The sequence below is a fragment of the Myotis davidii genome, unplaced genomic scaffold, assembly GCF_000327345.1.
Source record: "Myotis davidii unplaced genomic scaffold, ASM32734v1 scaffold4682, whole genome shotgun sequence".
Taxonomy (NCBI): domain Eukaryota; kingdom Metazoa; phylum Chordata; class Mammalia; order Chiroptera; family Vespertilionidae; genus Myotis; species Myotis davidii.
Window position 1 is genome coordinate 6,426 of NW_006293580.1, and position 13,286 is coordinate 19,711.

General features: G+C 39.3%; 2 gene segments (V, D, J or C); both read left to right on the forward strand.

The window, feature by feature from the left end:
- Positions 1-1,696: 1,696 nt before the first annotated feature.
- LOC102752574 lies at positions 1,697-2,535 on the forward strand. The segment is given in 2 exon segments: positions 1,697-1,790; positions 1,958-2,535. Coding segments are annotated over 2 exon segments (441 nt in total).
- Positions 2,536-10,967: 8,432 nt separating this feature from the next.
- LOC102752859 lies at positions 10,968-11,630 on the forward strand. The segment is given in 2 exon segments: positions 10,968-11,076; positions 11,200-11,630. Coding segments are annotated over 2 exon segments (540 nt in total).
- Positions 11,631-13,286: the final 1,656 nt, after the last annotated feature.

A 13,286-nucleotide genomic window follows, 5' to 3' on the forward strand; every position in this document is an offset into this window, starting at 1 on the left:
TATTATATATATTCACTTATATTTATACTAGAGGCTCAGTGCTTAAAATTCATGCACAGAATAGGGTTCCTAGGCCTGGCTGACAATCTGGGCCTATCTATGGAGCGACGGGTGGGGTGATAGGGGCCCCTGCTTGCACCTGCCTTGGCCTGATGCTTCCCGCTCACCTGCTCCACCATCCTGTCACAGATAGGCTCTCATCTGGGGTCGGCAGCACCTCCACTGTTAGTGCTGCAATGCTGACACCTCCCAGGTTCCCCACTGCTCCCTAGTGGTCAGCGCACATCTAATTCCCAGTTGGTTGGACTCCCAGTGTGTGGATAATTTGCATATTAGCCTTTTATTATATAGGATATTGATCTTATATTCTTCACCACAGCTGTCTTTATACATATGTAAAGGTTTGAGATTTGGAAGAAAGATCCAATTTATTTGTAATTCCAGAGGAACAGAGAGTTCAAATGACAGGAAAGGAGCTCCACTTCTGGAAATGAGGTAGTCTTGGTTTTCCAGGGACCATTTCTAATGACCAGTTCTTTAGGGTAAGTTTCTGTTTGTCCCTTAGTAGACAGAGACAATATTAATTTACCACTAGATTTATTCTCACAGAAGTAATTAAAACATTTCAAGAAAATAAAGAGGACAAGGAGGGATTTGGGCAGAAAAAGATAATTCTAGAAATTCACAGGACTGAGGGACATTATCAACGTCTTGGGAAAAGAACATTGTAGTGGAGTTTGGAAATAAAATGATAGATTATGAAATCTGAGCCAGCAATGGCCAGGGAAGTAGGAGTATATGCTAGAAGAGTGGGCCTATACTCTAGAAGAAATTTCATTATAGATATGGGTCAGTAATTGCATTTTAAAATATACCACCCATTTTTATATGAGAAAATGAAGCCACTTCAAGACTAGACATACCTGTGTTTATATTTTCTGAATCTGCATCCTGATGTTTTCTCAGAAGCTGCATTCTTTCAATATAGCATTGGAAAACATTTCTTAAAGCATGTCAGATTTCTCATTACAAATCAACCCAATCTATGGGTCAAATTGTTTCCTATGGTTGAAATATAATAACTCATGGAAAATATCCCCCTGCTCCCTTATTTAGATTTGAATGTTTTACTTTCCTTCACGGTCATTGTTGATGGAAGATGCCTCATTTTGATGTTGGTGCTGTCAGTTCTCTGGGAATAGGAAGGTCACAGGCAAGACCAGCTTAGAGGAGCAGCGTGAGCAAGTAAGCACTTGAAATATCAAGTGATCTCCTCCCTTGTACTCTGCTGTACCAGGCCATTGTCAAACAAATACCAGCAGCATCTGCTTCTATACAACATATTAACAATGACTCAGTAGTGTGCAAGGATAGAAATCTTGATCTACATAAAAGTTAATCTCTGGTGTAAACGTTAATTTGTTTCATTTACTGCTGCCTTTGCATGTCCGAGTCTCTCAAAGGTAACAGAAAGAGAACATTTAACAGCAAGGTCCGTATTTGTGAATGTAACCACAAGATGGCAGTGCACGTCTGCTGATGCAGAACATGTGGAGGGTGCATTTTAGTGGATTCTGAATGAACAGGCTTTGGCAGAAGCACAGTCTTTTCCTTATTGGCTGGGTAGAATGTGAGAAACCCCTGTGATGGTCAGAGGAAAGGAGGGGGAACTGGGTAACAGCAGTAGCTCCCCTGGCTGTGATTGCAGGTCCACAATTGCTCCTGAGTAGGAAGAATGATGAAGACGTCCATTGGAGCTTTGTTCATGTTCTTGTGGCTGCAGCTGGACCGTGAGTTGAGGGCTTATGGGAAACAGAATATATTAGTGGATATTCTTTAGAAGCAACACTGGATTTATTCAGACTTCCTTATAAAAAGTTACTGTAGAAAAAGAAAATTCTGAAGCATAATGATTTGGTCACTGTTCTCCTTTCTCTGGCTTTTTCTTTCTGCATAGGGGTCAGCCACGGAGAGAAAGTGGATCAGCATCCTTCTACCCTGAATGTCCAGGAGGGAAACACCGCTGTTATCAACTGTTCTTATTCCGACAGTGCCTCAAACTACTTCCCTTGGTATAAGCAAGAACTTGGAAAAGGTCCCCAGCTCAGTATACACATTCTTTCAAATAAGGACAAAATCCAAGCTGGAAGACTCACTGTTTTCATGAATAAGGCGGCCAAACATCTCTCCCTGCACATCGCAGCCACCCAACCTGGAGACTCAGCTGTCTACTTCTGTGCAGCGAGTACACATTGCTTCCCAGGCACCTGCATCCTGTACACAAACCTGCGAGTGGGGCAGCCCCCTCTGCCTGGGACAGACCTGCAAGCACAGCATTTGTGAAATTGTCTGCAAGTGGAATCTAATGTGTTGTATGTTAAAAACACATAATAGGAAGGTTAGTTTCAAGATGACCCAGGAAGTGTTAGAACATTTTGTTCAATGACTGTTGCATAATGTTGAAATTGAGACTTTAAAGATGACTTTACATTTGCTATTTAGATATCTCTCCTATAAAACTCCTTAGTATCAATATCATAATATTTACTAAAGATAATATTATGTTTTGAAAATGGCATTTATTTTTCTGATTTTAAGTCATTATACAGGGTAGGGTAAAAAGTAGGTTTACAGTCGTGAGTACACTAAGCAGAGTTTATTCTTGTATTATAATTTACTAATTATTGCATTATTTGTTTTAAAATTGTAAACCTACTTTTGCCCCACCCTCTATTTCAAATATAGATAATATATAAATACTAAAAATATAAAATTAATAATTCTGTATTTAGATAATGTTGTTAATATTTGGATTACTCTATAAATTTTCATTGTTATTAGATTCATGATTTTTCACTTCTTATATCCTGAGTTGAGTATTCTGTTTTTCAAGTCTTTTCAAACATCTGCTTTTAAATAGGTCTGTGAGTGATTGTAATAAATTTAACTTTTTATATTAATTTTCTTCTATAATTGTGGCCAATTGCAACAATCTTTTCTATGTGCTCTGACCACATTTCTGTTAAGAAAAATGTGACTTGGTTTTCTTTTAGAGCCCAGAGATTCTATATTTTATTTGTGTTTTTGAGAAAATTCGGACCAGATGTGATTTTAGAATGTGAGCGTCAGATTAAACTCACAAATCTATTCTCTTTAACCAAATTCTATATATATCTGTTCACATTGACTTTCTCACAGAATTTAAAAGACAGACTTGCGTTTTATTCACTGTTATAGCTGTAGTATCTAACAAACTTTTTCACATAATTGATATTATAGATGTTTGTTAAGGAAAGGTGAATTCTTCTATTGATTCATAATTTTCACTTAAGCTTTATGATAGAATTAAATTTATAAATCAATTGGTGAATAACAAATCTTTTTAATGTGTATATTTGTTTATCCATTGTTTAAGAACATACTATTTCTTTCCACTGATATCTTTGTCATACTAGATAAAGCTTCATTATTTTAAGATAATTAAATTTATTCCCAGGCTTGTAATATCCCCCCATTTTTATTGAAATCTTACTTTCCGAAGTTTATGGGAATTTTATTTGTATGTATTGGTCAGCCACATTACTATTATTAGTGGATTGAACAAATGCATTGGGCTAATTTAGGGATAGCTTATTACAAATCTCCCTGCCTCATCTTCGTGCTTTGACTGAATGAAAATTATTAACCACAACCTTCTTTTTACTTTTTTTAAAAAAATTATCTTTTCTAGTGTTATAGATAAATCACTGGAATGAAAGATATTGCATATATAATCAATTCCCTAATTCTCCCACCCCTAGTCAAGTGTAGGCTATTTTTGAGATCTCATATTATTCCTAAGGATGGACATAACTAGCTTTTGCTATGGTGAGATGATCCCTCTGACTAAGTTTTGTTTTGCTTTAGGTAACTGTTTTGTTCTTATAAGGAAAGTCATCAGATTAAATTAGGTTTACAACATGTGAACAAAAAAGGCCAGTATTGTCACCCAACGCCTCAAAGGTTGGGTTTTATTATTTCCCTCAGTATAACCACTAGCTCCAGTCCAGTAAAAGCAAGGTTTTTTCTTGATTGCTACATTCTTTCCAAGACTGACTGAGAAACAGAAATATATGGCTTTTCTTTGATTGGATTATTCTTCTTAAATTAGAAGAGAAAGCGAGAGGGTGAAATTACTATGGAATAACTGCTTTATCACACTTATGTAAAAATTTATTTGAAGCAGGGGTGGGGAAACTTTATTCTGCAAAGGACCATTTGGATATTTATAACATCATTCGTTTAATATAATTCACTTAATATAAATTTATGTTGCTATGAAAAAAGCTCCTAGACTTATTGAACTTCAAGTCCTGCCTGCAGTTCTTTAGGCAGAGCCAGACTAAATGATTTCCAGGGCCTTATACAGCCTGTGGGCCGGACAGTACCCACCCCTGATTTAAAGGAAGAAAAAGAAATGCTCTAGCCAGATGTGCAGAGTCAGTACATACTTAGACACACTCAAGCTTAAATCTTCACCATAATTAGTGTATTTTTTTTCTACCATTTCTGGTCAATTTACTACAAACTTGTCCCTCTCTTGATCCTGCAAAGCCAAACTGGGTGCTGACAACCTCCCTTTTACTTGCTTTCCTTAGGACAGTGCTGATAGCTCAAAGTTACATGGTTTCATCTAGTCCTATAGCATGGAGCCCATTCTGTGTATGCTCACTAGCCATTTGCAAAAGATCATTTTAAAAAATATATTAAATTTATTGGGGTGTCATTGATTAATAAAATTATATAGGTTTCAAGTGTGCAGCTCTATATCATCTGTATATTACATCGTGTGTTCACCATTCTAAGTCAAGTCTGTTTTAAACACCATATATTTGAACCCCATTACCCTCTTCTATTTCCCTCCCACCCCCCTTTTTCATTCCTCCTGGTAAATACCATACTCTTGTCTGTGTCTATGAGTTGTTGTTTTTATCTTTTTGTTTTAGTTTTATATGCCACAGTTTTATATCTCATATGAATGAAATCATATGGTTCTTGATTTTTTTCCCTCTGACTTATTTTACTTCACTTGATATTCTCAAGATCCATCCATGTTGCCACTAATGGCAGTATTTCATCTTATCTAATGGCTGAGTAATATTCCTTGTATATATGTACCACATCTTCTTTATCAAATCATCTATCTAAGGACACTTTGTTTACATGTTATAGCCATTGTGAACAAAGCTGCAATGAACATAGGGGTACATATATCTTTATTGAATAAATGTTTTCAAATTTTTCAGATAGACGCCCAGAAGAGGGATTTCTGGGTCATATGGTCACTGATCGCTTAATTTTCTGAGGAACCTCCATACTGTAGGCCATAGTGGCTGTATCAGTTTGTATTCCACAGTGCATGAGAGTTCCTTTTTCTCCACAACTTCTCCAACACTTGTTATTTTTTTGTCTTGTTGATAATGGTCATTATAACAGGTGTGAGGTGGTATCTCATTGTGTTCAGGAGTTCACTCTTGTTGCCCTCCTGTGTGCAATGGTAGCTGGATGGGATGGTGTGTTGGTGAGGCACTGAGCTTTGGGGGTGCTTGTGGGCCAGTTGTGGGGTTCCACAGGCAAGGTGTTCTCAGCAGCTTGTGGGCAGGTTCCTAATGGCATCTGTGTGGTGGTTAATAAGATCTGTGTCCCATTACTGCCCACTGAGAGCCCTGGCTGCTGTTCTCCCAGGAGTTCCTCACTTCCTGTTTGGGCAGCACACTTCAGTATTCTGGATGAGGCAAGAAAGAGGTGTGTCTCTTTTACAGTGTCCCCCCAAACTGGGGGAGCTAGGTACTCAGTAACATGCTCTCACTTTTCCCATGGGAAAGCCAGACCTAGAAAATTTCTCTTGGTGCTGAGCAGTGCTGCATAGGGTGGATGTTTTGACTAGGGCAGTGGTTGGTAAACTCATTAGTCAACAGAGCCAAATATCAACAGTACAATGATTGAAATTTCTTTTGAGAGCCAAATTTTTTAAGCTTAAACTATATAGGTAGGTCCATTGTTATTAACTTAATTAGGGAAGAGCCACACTCAAGGGGCCAAAGATCCACATGTGGCTCGTGAGTCACAGTTTGCTGACCATGGGACTAGGGTATTGTGAAATTGGTCTTCTTGCCCTTTAAAATGCTCCCAATCTCAGGTTTGCTTCCACATGTGTAGCTTCTCTGCTGAACTCTTGGGCTTTCTCAAAGGCACTCAATTTAGTGTATGATTGTAATATTATGTAATGTTTTTTGGTGAGGGAAGATGGTAGAAAATTCATATTTCACCATTTTGATCTCAGTGTTTTTAATTTTTATTTTAAATAATCATATCAAAATGACTATTTTTGGTGTAAAGTTCTTGATTATGGGAGAGAAAGAGAGAGAGAGAGATTGCTCAAATTTGTATATATATATAGAGAGAGAACATAAATTTGTTGTTCCATTTATTTATGAATTCACTGGTTGATTCTTGTATGTGCCCTGACTGGGGATTGAACCCACAACCTTGGTGTACCTGGACAATGCTCTACCCAGCCAGGGCAGTTCTGTGAATTTTGAATACATTGTATAGATCACATAACCATCACATGATTATGATACAAAACAATTACATGTAGTATTTTAAAATAAGTGCCAACATCCAGTTTCATCATAGATGCAAGGACTGAACATAGCAGCTGGTCAAAACATCAGTTTTCTCTTCCATATACAATTACATCCATAGGCTAAATAGTTTACTTTCAAAACAGCATCATCCCAACTTATTATTTTTTTCTCCTCATATATCAGAATAGAATTTCATAGCTGCCTTTCCAGAATTCCTTTCTAGCATAATTTTGTGGTGGGTTTTGACAATGTGATTTGGAAGGTGGAGGAGAAATTAACTATCTGGGCCTGAATTTCTTAAGAGTACATCTAGGAGACTATTCACACATGGACTCTGAGGATCAATGAAGCATCTTTATCTAAATCTCTGGAGAGAGAACTACAGGAAAGAGCTGAGCTTTCATGTACATGTCTATGGATAACGTTTACAGGGCCTTACAGAAAGATGTGTCCTTCTTCAGAACTCTATCCCGATAACCCTTAGAGTTTTATTTTGTTTTATAAACGAATGGTTGTAAAAAGGGAATTAAAGAAGTGCTTCCTTTTGATGCTGGCACTTCAGAGAAAAAGAGTAGTTTTAAAAAATTATGTAGTCATAGGGACATTTGTCATATTTGATGCTGGCACTTCATAGAAAAATAGTAGTTTTAAAAATTTGTGTAGTCATAGGGACATTTTCCCATGCATCCCAGAGATTTCTCCCTGGTCTTTGAAAACTATCAATCTCTAGGACAGTAATCACAAATGAGATCTTATACACGAATATCAGGTTGACTGCAATAAAACTATGTGGGTGAGGTTTATTAATTGCAAATTGGTGGGTCTCAATACTGGAAAATATGATTCATAAAATTAGTGGTGAGGTACAAGAATCTATAATTTTAAATAATTCACACATATCAGCTATTGCATGAAGATCAGCTGGTATAGCTTTAACAATTTGAAAAGCTGGGAAAGAAGAGAGCCTTAACTTATGCTCCAGGCTTTTGCTGTAAATACACATCTTTGGGGCTCTCTATCCTGTCAGGGAGAATTATTTGATTAAAGTTTGGCCACAAAATTTGGCATATGGATGGTAGTAGAAAGCATTTTTGAGGCTACCTTATCTTGGAGTTAGTGAAATAATGAGAGGATAAGATACTGATCTCAGTTCATTTTTTTAGTGATTTGGTACCTTAAATTATGATGTTTCTTCTGTATAGGATTCATACTTTTTATTTTTAATGATTCTGAAATTCAGAAATATTTGACTATTGATAAGACAGTGTGACTTTTTCCCTCTGGAAAGCTTTCATTAAAAAAATAGCATTCTTTATAATTGTATAATTTTAAAATCAAGGAATACTATATCTCATGTAGTAGTGAATCTTCAATGAAAGACTGTTTATTTCTGTTTAATTTTAAAAATATTTAGTAGTCATGTAATAAATGTCAGTCACTGTTCTATATTGGGGTATAGTGCTAAAGAGTAAAGATCGCTCAGTAAAGATTTGACTTCTTTATAGTTCCTCTGATTTCAACCCCAAACCCTTTTTGACATTCAATGAATTGTAGGCAGGCCCACAATGGATACATGAGTATATAAAATACTGCATTAAAATGCTCAAAAAGGTTGATATCTTCCAACTATAGATATATACTCAGATGCTCTGTTAAAGGATTCCCATGTCAGGCATTGTCCTAAGAAAATAAATAGACCTGATAATCTATAATAGTCATTGTCCAGATTTTTTTATGAGGCATAAATAAAGTCAGAGATGAGAACGTATGCCACTTAGGAAGAGCCTAAGAATCATGTATCCTCCTTCTGATCAGGATGTCAGTATAGGTAAATGCACTACTCCCATCCTCTCACAACCACATAAAAATTACAACTAAACTACCGAACAACCATCATTTGAAACTGCCTGAAATCTAGCTGAATGGAAGTCGTGCAACTAGGCATACAATAACAAAGCCATATCGAGACTGGTAGGAAGAATGGAAATACAGAACAGGTTGGTTCCACACCCACGTATAGTGGATAAAAATTGAGAGGTATATCTCAGCTGCAGAGGTTCCCCCTGAGGATTGAGGGGTCCCAGCTCCACACCAGGCAAGCCCCCTCCCCGAGCCCAGGGTTCCAGTTCAGGAAGAGAAGTCGCCATAGCTTCTGGCTGTAAAAACCAGCAGGGATTGAGACTGAGTGATATTAGGAGTGGTCGGGAGGAGAGAAGGGCTTTTGGAGTTCCAGGTTGTTCTTATAGGGCCCATGCATGGTCTCACTAGGACTCTCTCTGACCTCTAGCACTGGGGCAGCAGCTCAACAGGCACCAGAGACATACAGGGAGGACCTAAAATGTCTGGCATCAGAGCAAGAGCTGGTGGGCAGCTTTCTCCTGGACAAAGGCCGTTGTTTCTTTTTTAGCCTTTCTCCACAGAGTCATATCTGAGTCTCCATCAACCTGGCTATCATTCTTTGCCCCATCCAAGTAATTCCTTGAGACCTGCCCTACCCAACCTGTAGACCCACCCAAGCTTTTTCCAGTGGCTTTTCCATATGAATAGCCTGTTTTGGCTTATGCTTCAGACTTCTCTCAAATCTTTCCAACAAACAGCATTTGGCCTTGGCATACCCCATACCTCTTCCTAAGTGGCCCCAGACCTGACACTAACATTAGCCAGTCTTGGTTCACAGCTTGGCCTCTTCCAGACACTTCCAAGGGCAGCATAAATAACAGACATCTTCAAGTTGCTCTGTAGCTCATGCCAAGTGGCCCCAAGCAGAACACAGGCAGTGGCTGACTTTGGCCTGCACTTCCTGGAAGGCCCCGAAGCCAATTCAACCCACGGACAGTTTCAGACTCATCAAAGCACCACCCTATCACCTCCACAAGTGACAAACTCAAGGGGCAAACTTAGCAGCCCCCAAAGTCCCACTGAAGTAAGTCTTGCTCTGTGTGGCAGACCCTTGCACAGCTGATTCTCCAGGAGGGTAAATCCCTTGCAGCAGATTGATCTGGGGTAAATCCCTCACACTGATGTGCTAACAACAATCTCGTAGGCTCACCTACAAGAGGAGGGTGTACAGAGCCTACACAGGGGTGGGGGCACACCTGGAGTGCCCAAGCTTAGGTGAAGGGGGAGGCTGTGCCACTACTAGACCCTACAGGATACCTATTACATTAGGCCACTCTACCAAGCCTATGAGATGCAGCAGCTCTGCCTAATGCATAGAAACAAACAAAGGGAGGCAGCCAAAGTGAGGAGACAAAGAAACATGTCTCAAATGAAAGAACAGAACAAAACTCCAGAAAAACAACTAAACAAAATTTTGACAAGCAATCTACTAGATGGAGAGTTCAAAACACTGGTTATAAGGATGGCTAATGGACTTAGGGGAAGAATGAATGAATTTACAGAGAACTTCAACAGCATAAAATGGGACATGGGAACCATAAAAATGAGCCAATCAGAAATGAAGGATACACTAACTGAAATGAATAATAATTTAAAGGGAACCAACTGTAGAGTAGATGAAGCTGAGACTCAAATCAGTGATTTGGAATACACGAAAACAAAACGCATCCAATCAGAAAAGCAAAAAGAATTTAAAAAATGAAGATAATGTAAGGAGTCTCTGGGACAACTTCAAGTGTACCAGTATTTGTATCATGGGAAGTGTACCAGAAGGAGAACAGACAGACCAAGAAGTCAAAAACCTATTTGAAAAAAATAATGATTAAAAACTTCCCTAACTTGTTGAAGGCAATAGACATACAAACAAGATGAACTGAAATAGGTCTACACCAAGATACATTATAATTAAAAGGCAATACTTAAAGACAAAAGGAGAACCTTAAAAGCAGCAAGGAAAAAGCAGTTAGTTAACTACAAGAGAGCTCCTATAACGCTGTCAGCTGATTTCTCAACAGAAACTTTGCAGGCCAGAAGGGAGTGGCAAGAAATATTTAAAGTGACGAGCAGTAAGGGCCTACAACCAAGATTACTCTATCCAACAAAACTATCATTTAGAATCAAGGGACATAGAAAGAGCTTCTCAGACAAGAAAAAGCTGAAGGAGTTCTTAATTGCCAAACCAGTATTGCATAAAATATTAAATGGTCTTCTTTAAGGTATTGTCTCAAAGGAAAAAAAAAAGACCTGAGATCTTCGGATAGTCATTGTTTAGATTTCTAAACGCAGCTGAGAACTGACATGTGCCTCAGTGTCACAGATGAGAACTGTGGTATTTGGGTGGTAACCTAAGAAACATTTCAATCCCTCTCCACCAGGAGGTGCTGTTTCCCAACACAAACACATTTCCTGTGTGAAATGTAGGCTTCAGTTTATTGTTTCATGGTGACTCTAACATTTCTTCATGTTAAGAATCAGGAACAGTATTTAGGTGACATTGTAGAGATGAACTCGTCTCTGGGCTTAGTAACTGTGGTACTCTTAGTGTTTGGTAAGTAACATGCCTCTTAAAATATGGATTCTTTCTTTTATTAAATTAGCAAGTTCTCTAACCATAATTTTATTTCTGAGTGTCATGTCCAGGATAATATACATTTCTTTTCTTTTTCTCCAGGACAAACCCATGGAGACTCAGTGACCCAGATGGAAGGCCAAGTGACTCTGTTAGAAGGGGCTCCCCTGACTGTGAATTGTACTTATTCAGCCACAGGGTACCCCACTCTTTTCTGGTATGTTCAGTATCCTGGAGAAAGTCCACAGTTCCTCCTGAAAGCCGCAACAGTCAATGGAAAGGGAAGAAACAAAGGTTTTGAAGCCACATACCAAAAACAACCAAATGCCTTCCACTTGGAGAAAGCCTCAGCCCACCAGGCAGATTCTGCAATGTACTACTGTGTGCTGGGTGACACAGTGACAGAAACTGCAGGGGGAGTTGAGCACAAACATGGAACCTGGACCTATTGTGAGCAACCACCAAGAAACACAGTGATGTTTGCTGTACACTTGTGGAAAAGTTTTGAAATCAGAAGCACTAAGTACATTTGAATAATTTAGGAAGATGGTGCTGTGTGTGTGTGTGCACGCATGTGGGTGTATTTTGAGGGCATTTGAGGAATGGAGAATGAAAATCAAAGGACTGAATGAGAAAATACATAAGTAACAGACTACCCATGCTCTCTACCAGTGCCTTTATCACAAGCAATGACTACTTCTCAAGACCAGCAGAAAATTGGCAGTTAATCATCGATGAATCAAAAACAGCACAAAAAAAGTAAGAAAGCCAAAATAATTAAAATAGAAAAACATAGTATCCTATATAATAAAGAGGTAATATGCAAATTTACCATCACACCCTCGCACAAGATGGCCACCCCCATGTAGGCACAAGATAGCCACCAAAGATGGCCTGCAGGGGAGGGCAGTTAGGGGTGACCGGGCTGGCCAGGGAGGGCAGTTGTGTGGTGGGGAACAGGCATGCAGGGGAGGGCAATTGGGGATGACCAGGCAGGAAGGGGAGCAGTTAGGCATCGATCAGGCTGGCAAGGGAGTGTCTAGGGGGCAATCAGGCAGGCAGGTGATTGGTTGGGGGCTAGCAGTACTGGATAGTGAGAGGGGTCCCAGATTAGAGAAGGTGGGCTGGGCTGAGGGACACTCCCCCAGTGAGCAAATTTCATGCTCTGAGCCTCTAGTGCAGGGGTCCTCAAACTACGGCCTGCGGGCCACATGCAAATACAAATATTGTATTTGTTCCCATTTTGTTTTTTTACTTCAAAATAAGATACCTGCAGTGTGCATAGGAATTTGTTCATAGTTTTTTTTAAAACTATAGTCTGGCCCTCCAATGGTCTGAGGGACAGTGAACTGGCCCCCTGTTTAAAAGGTTTGAGGACCCCTGCTCTAGTGTATTATAAATATTAATTAAATTTTGAATAATATTTTAGGAAAAATATTCAAAAGGAATGTACTCACAGTACTCTATATGGTTCAACCAAACAGTCTCCTAGATAAGTTTTATCTATATATATAAAAGGCTAAGTGTCCGTCCTTCCTTCCAACTGGTAGCTATGATATGCACTGTCCACCAGGGGACAGATGCTCAATGCAGGAGCTGCCATGGCACGCACTGGTCATTTAAAAATAAATGGTGCCAGGTTCGTGGACAAACCAACACTCAGCTTCCTCCAAGTGCGACACAGGCCCTGCCACCACCCTGGAGTGACACCCGACCAAATCACAGCCAACACTGCCAAGAACCATGGCACAAAATGTGGCCCATAGTCCAGCCCAGCCAGGAAACAGTTGCTGTGGGTGCCAGGTAATGACATCACGCAGGAACGCTTGGCTTTCTCTCCCTAGTGACTAGCCTCCTTGGAGAATCTTCAGAACAGGAACACAACTTGCTTTACTAGTATAGCCAGGTGCAAACATTTTGCAGTTCAACCAAATGTTTGTGAAGCATTTTCCCATGCCTCATCTCATTTGATTCTCACAGAAGTCCTGGAATAGGTAGATAGAAAACTCAGTAGAATCCTACCTTCTTTTCATTAGCAAGACACGGAGATTTAGAAAGCTTAGAAACTTGACCCGACTGAAAAGAAGTAAGAAATGGTGGACTTTGAAAATGACTTCAGGTTTTCTCACTGCACAGAATATAGTCAAATACTGCTGCAGTTAAATATTTTGCCCTTTGTTCTCCCTGCC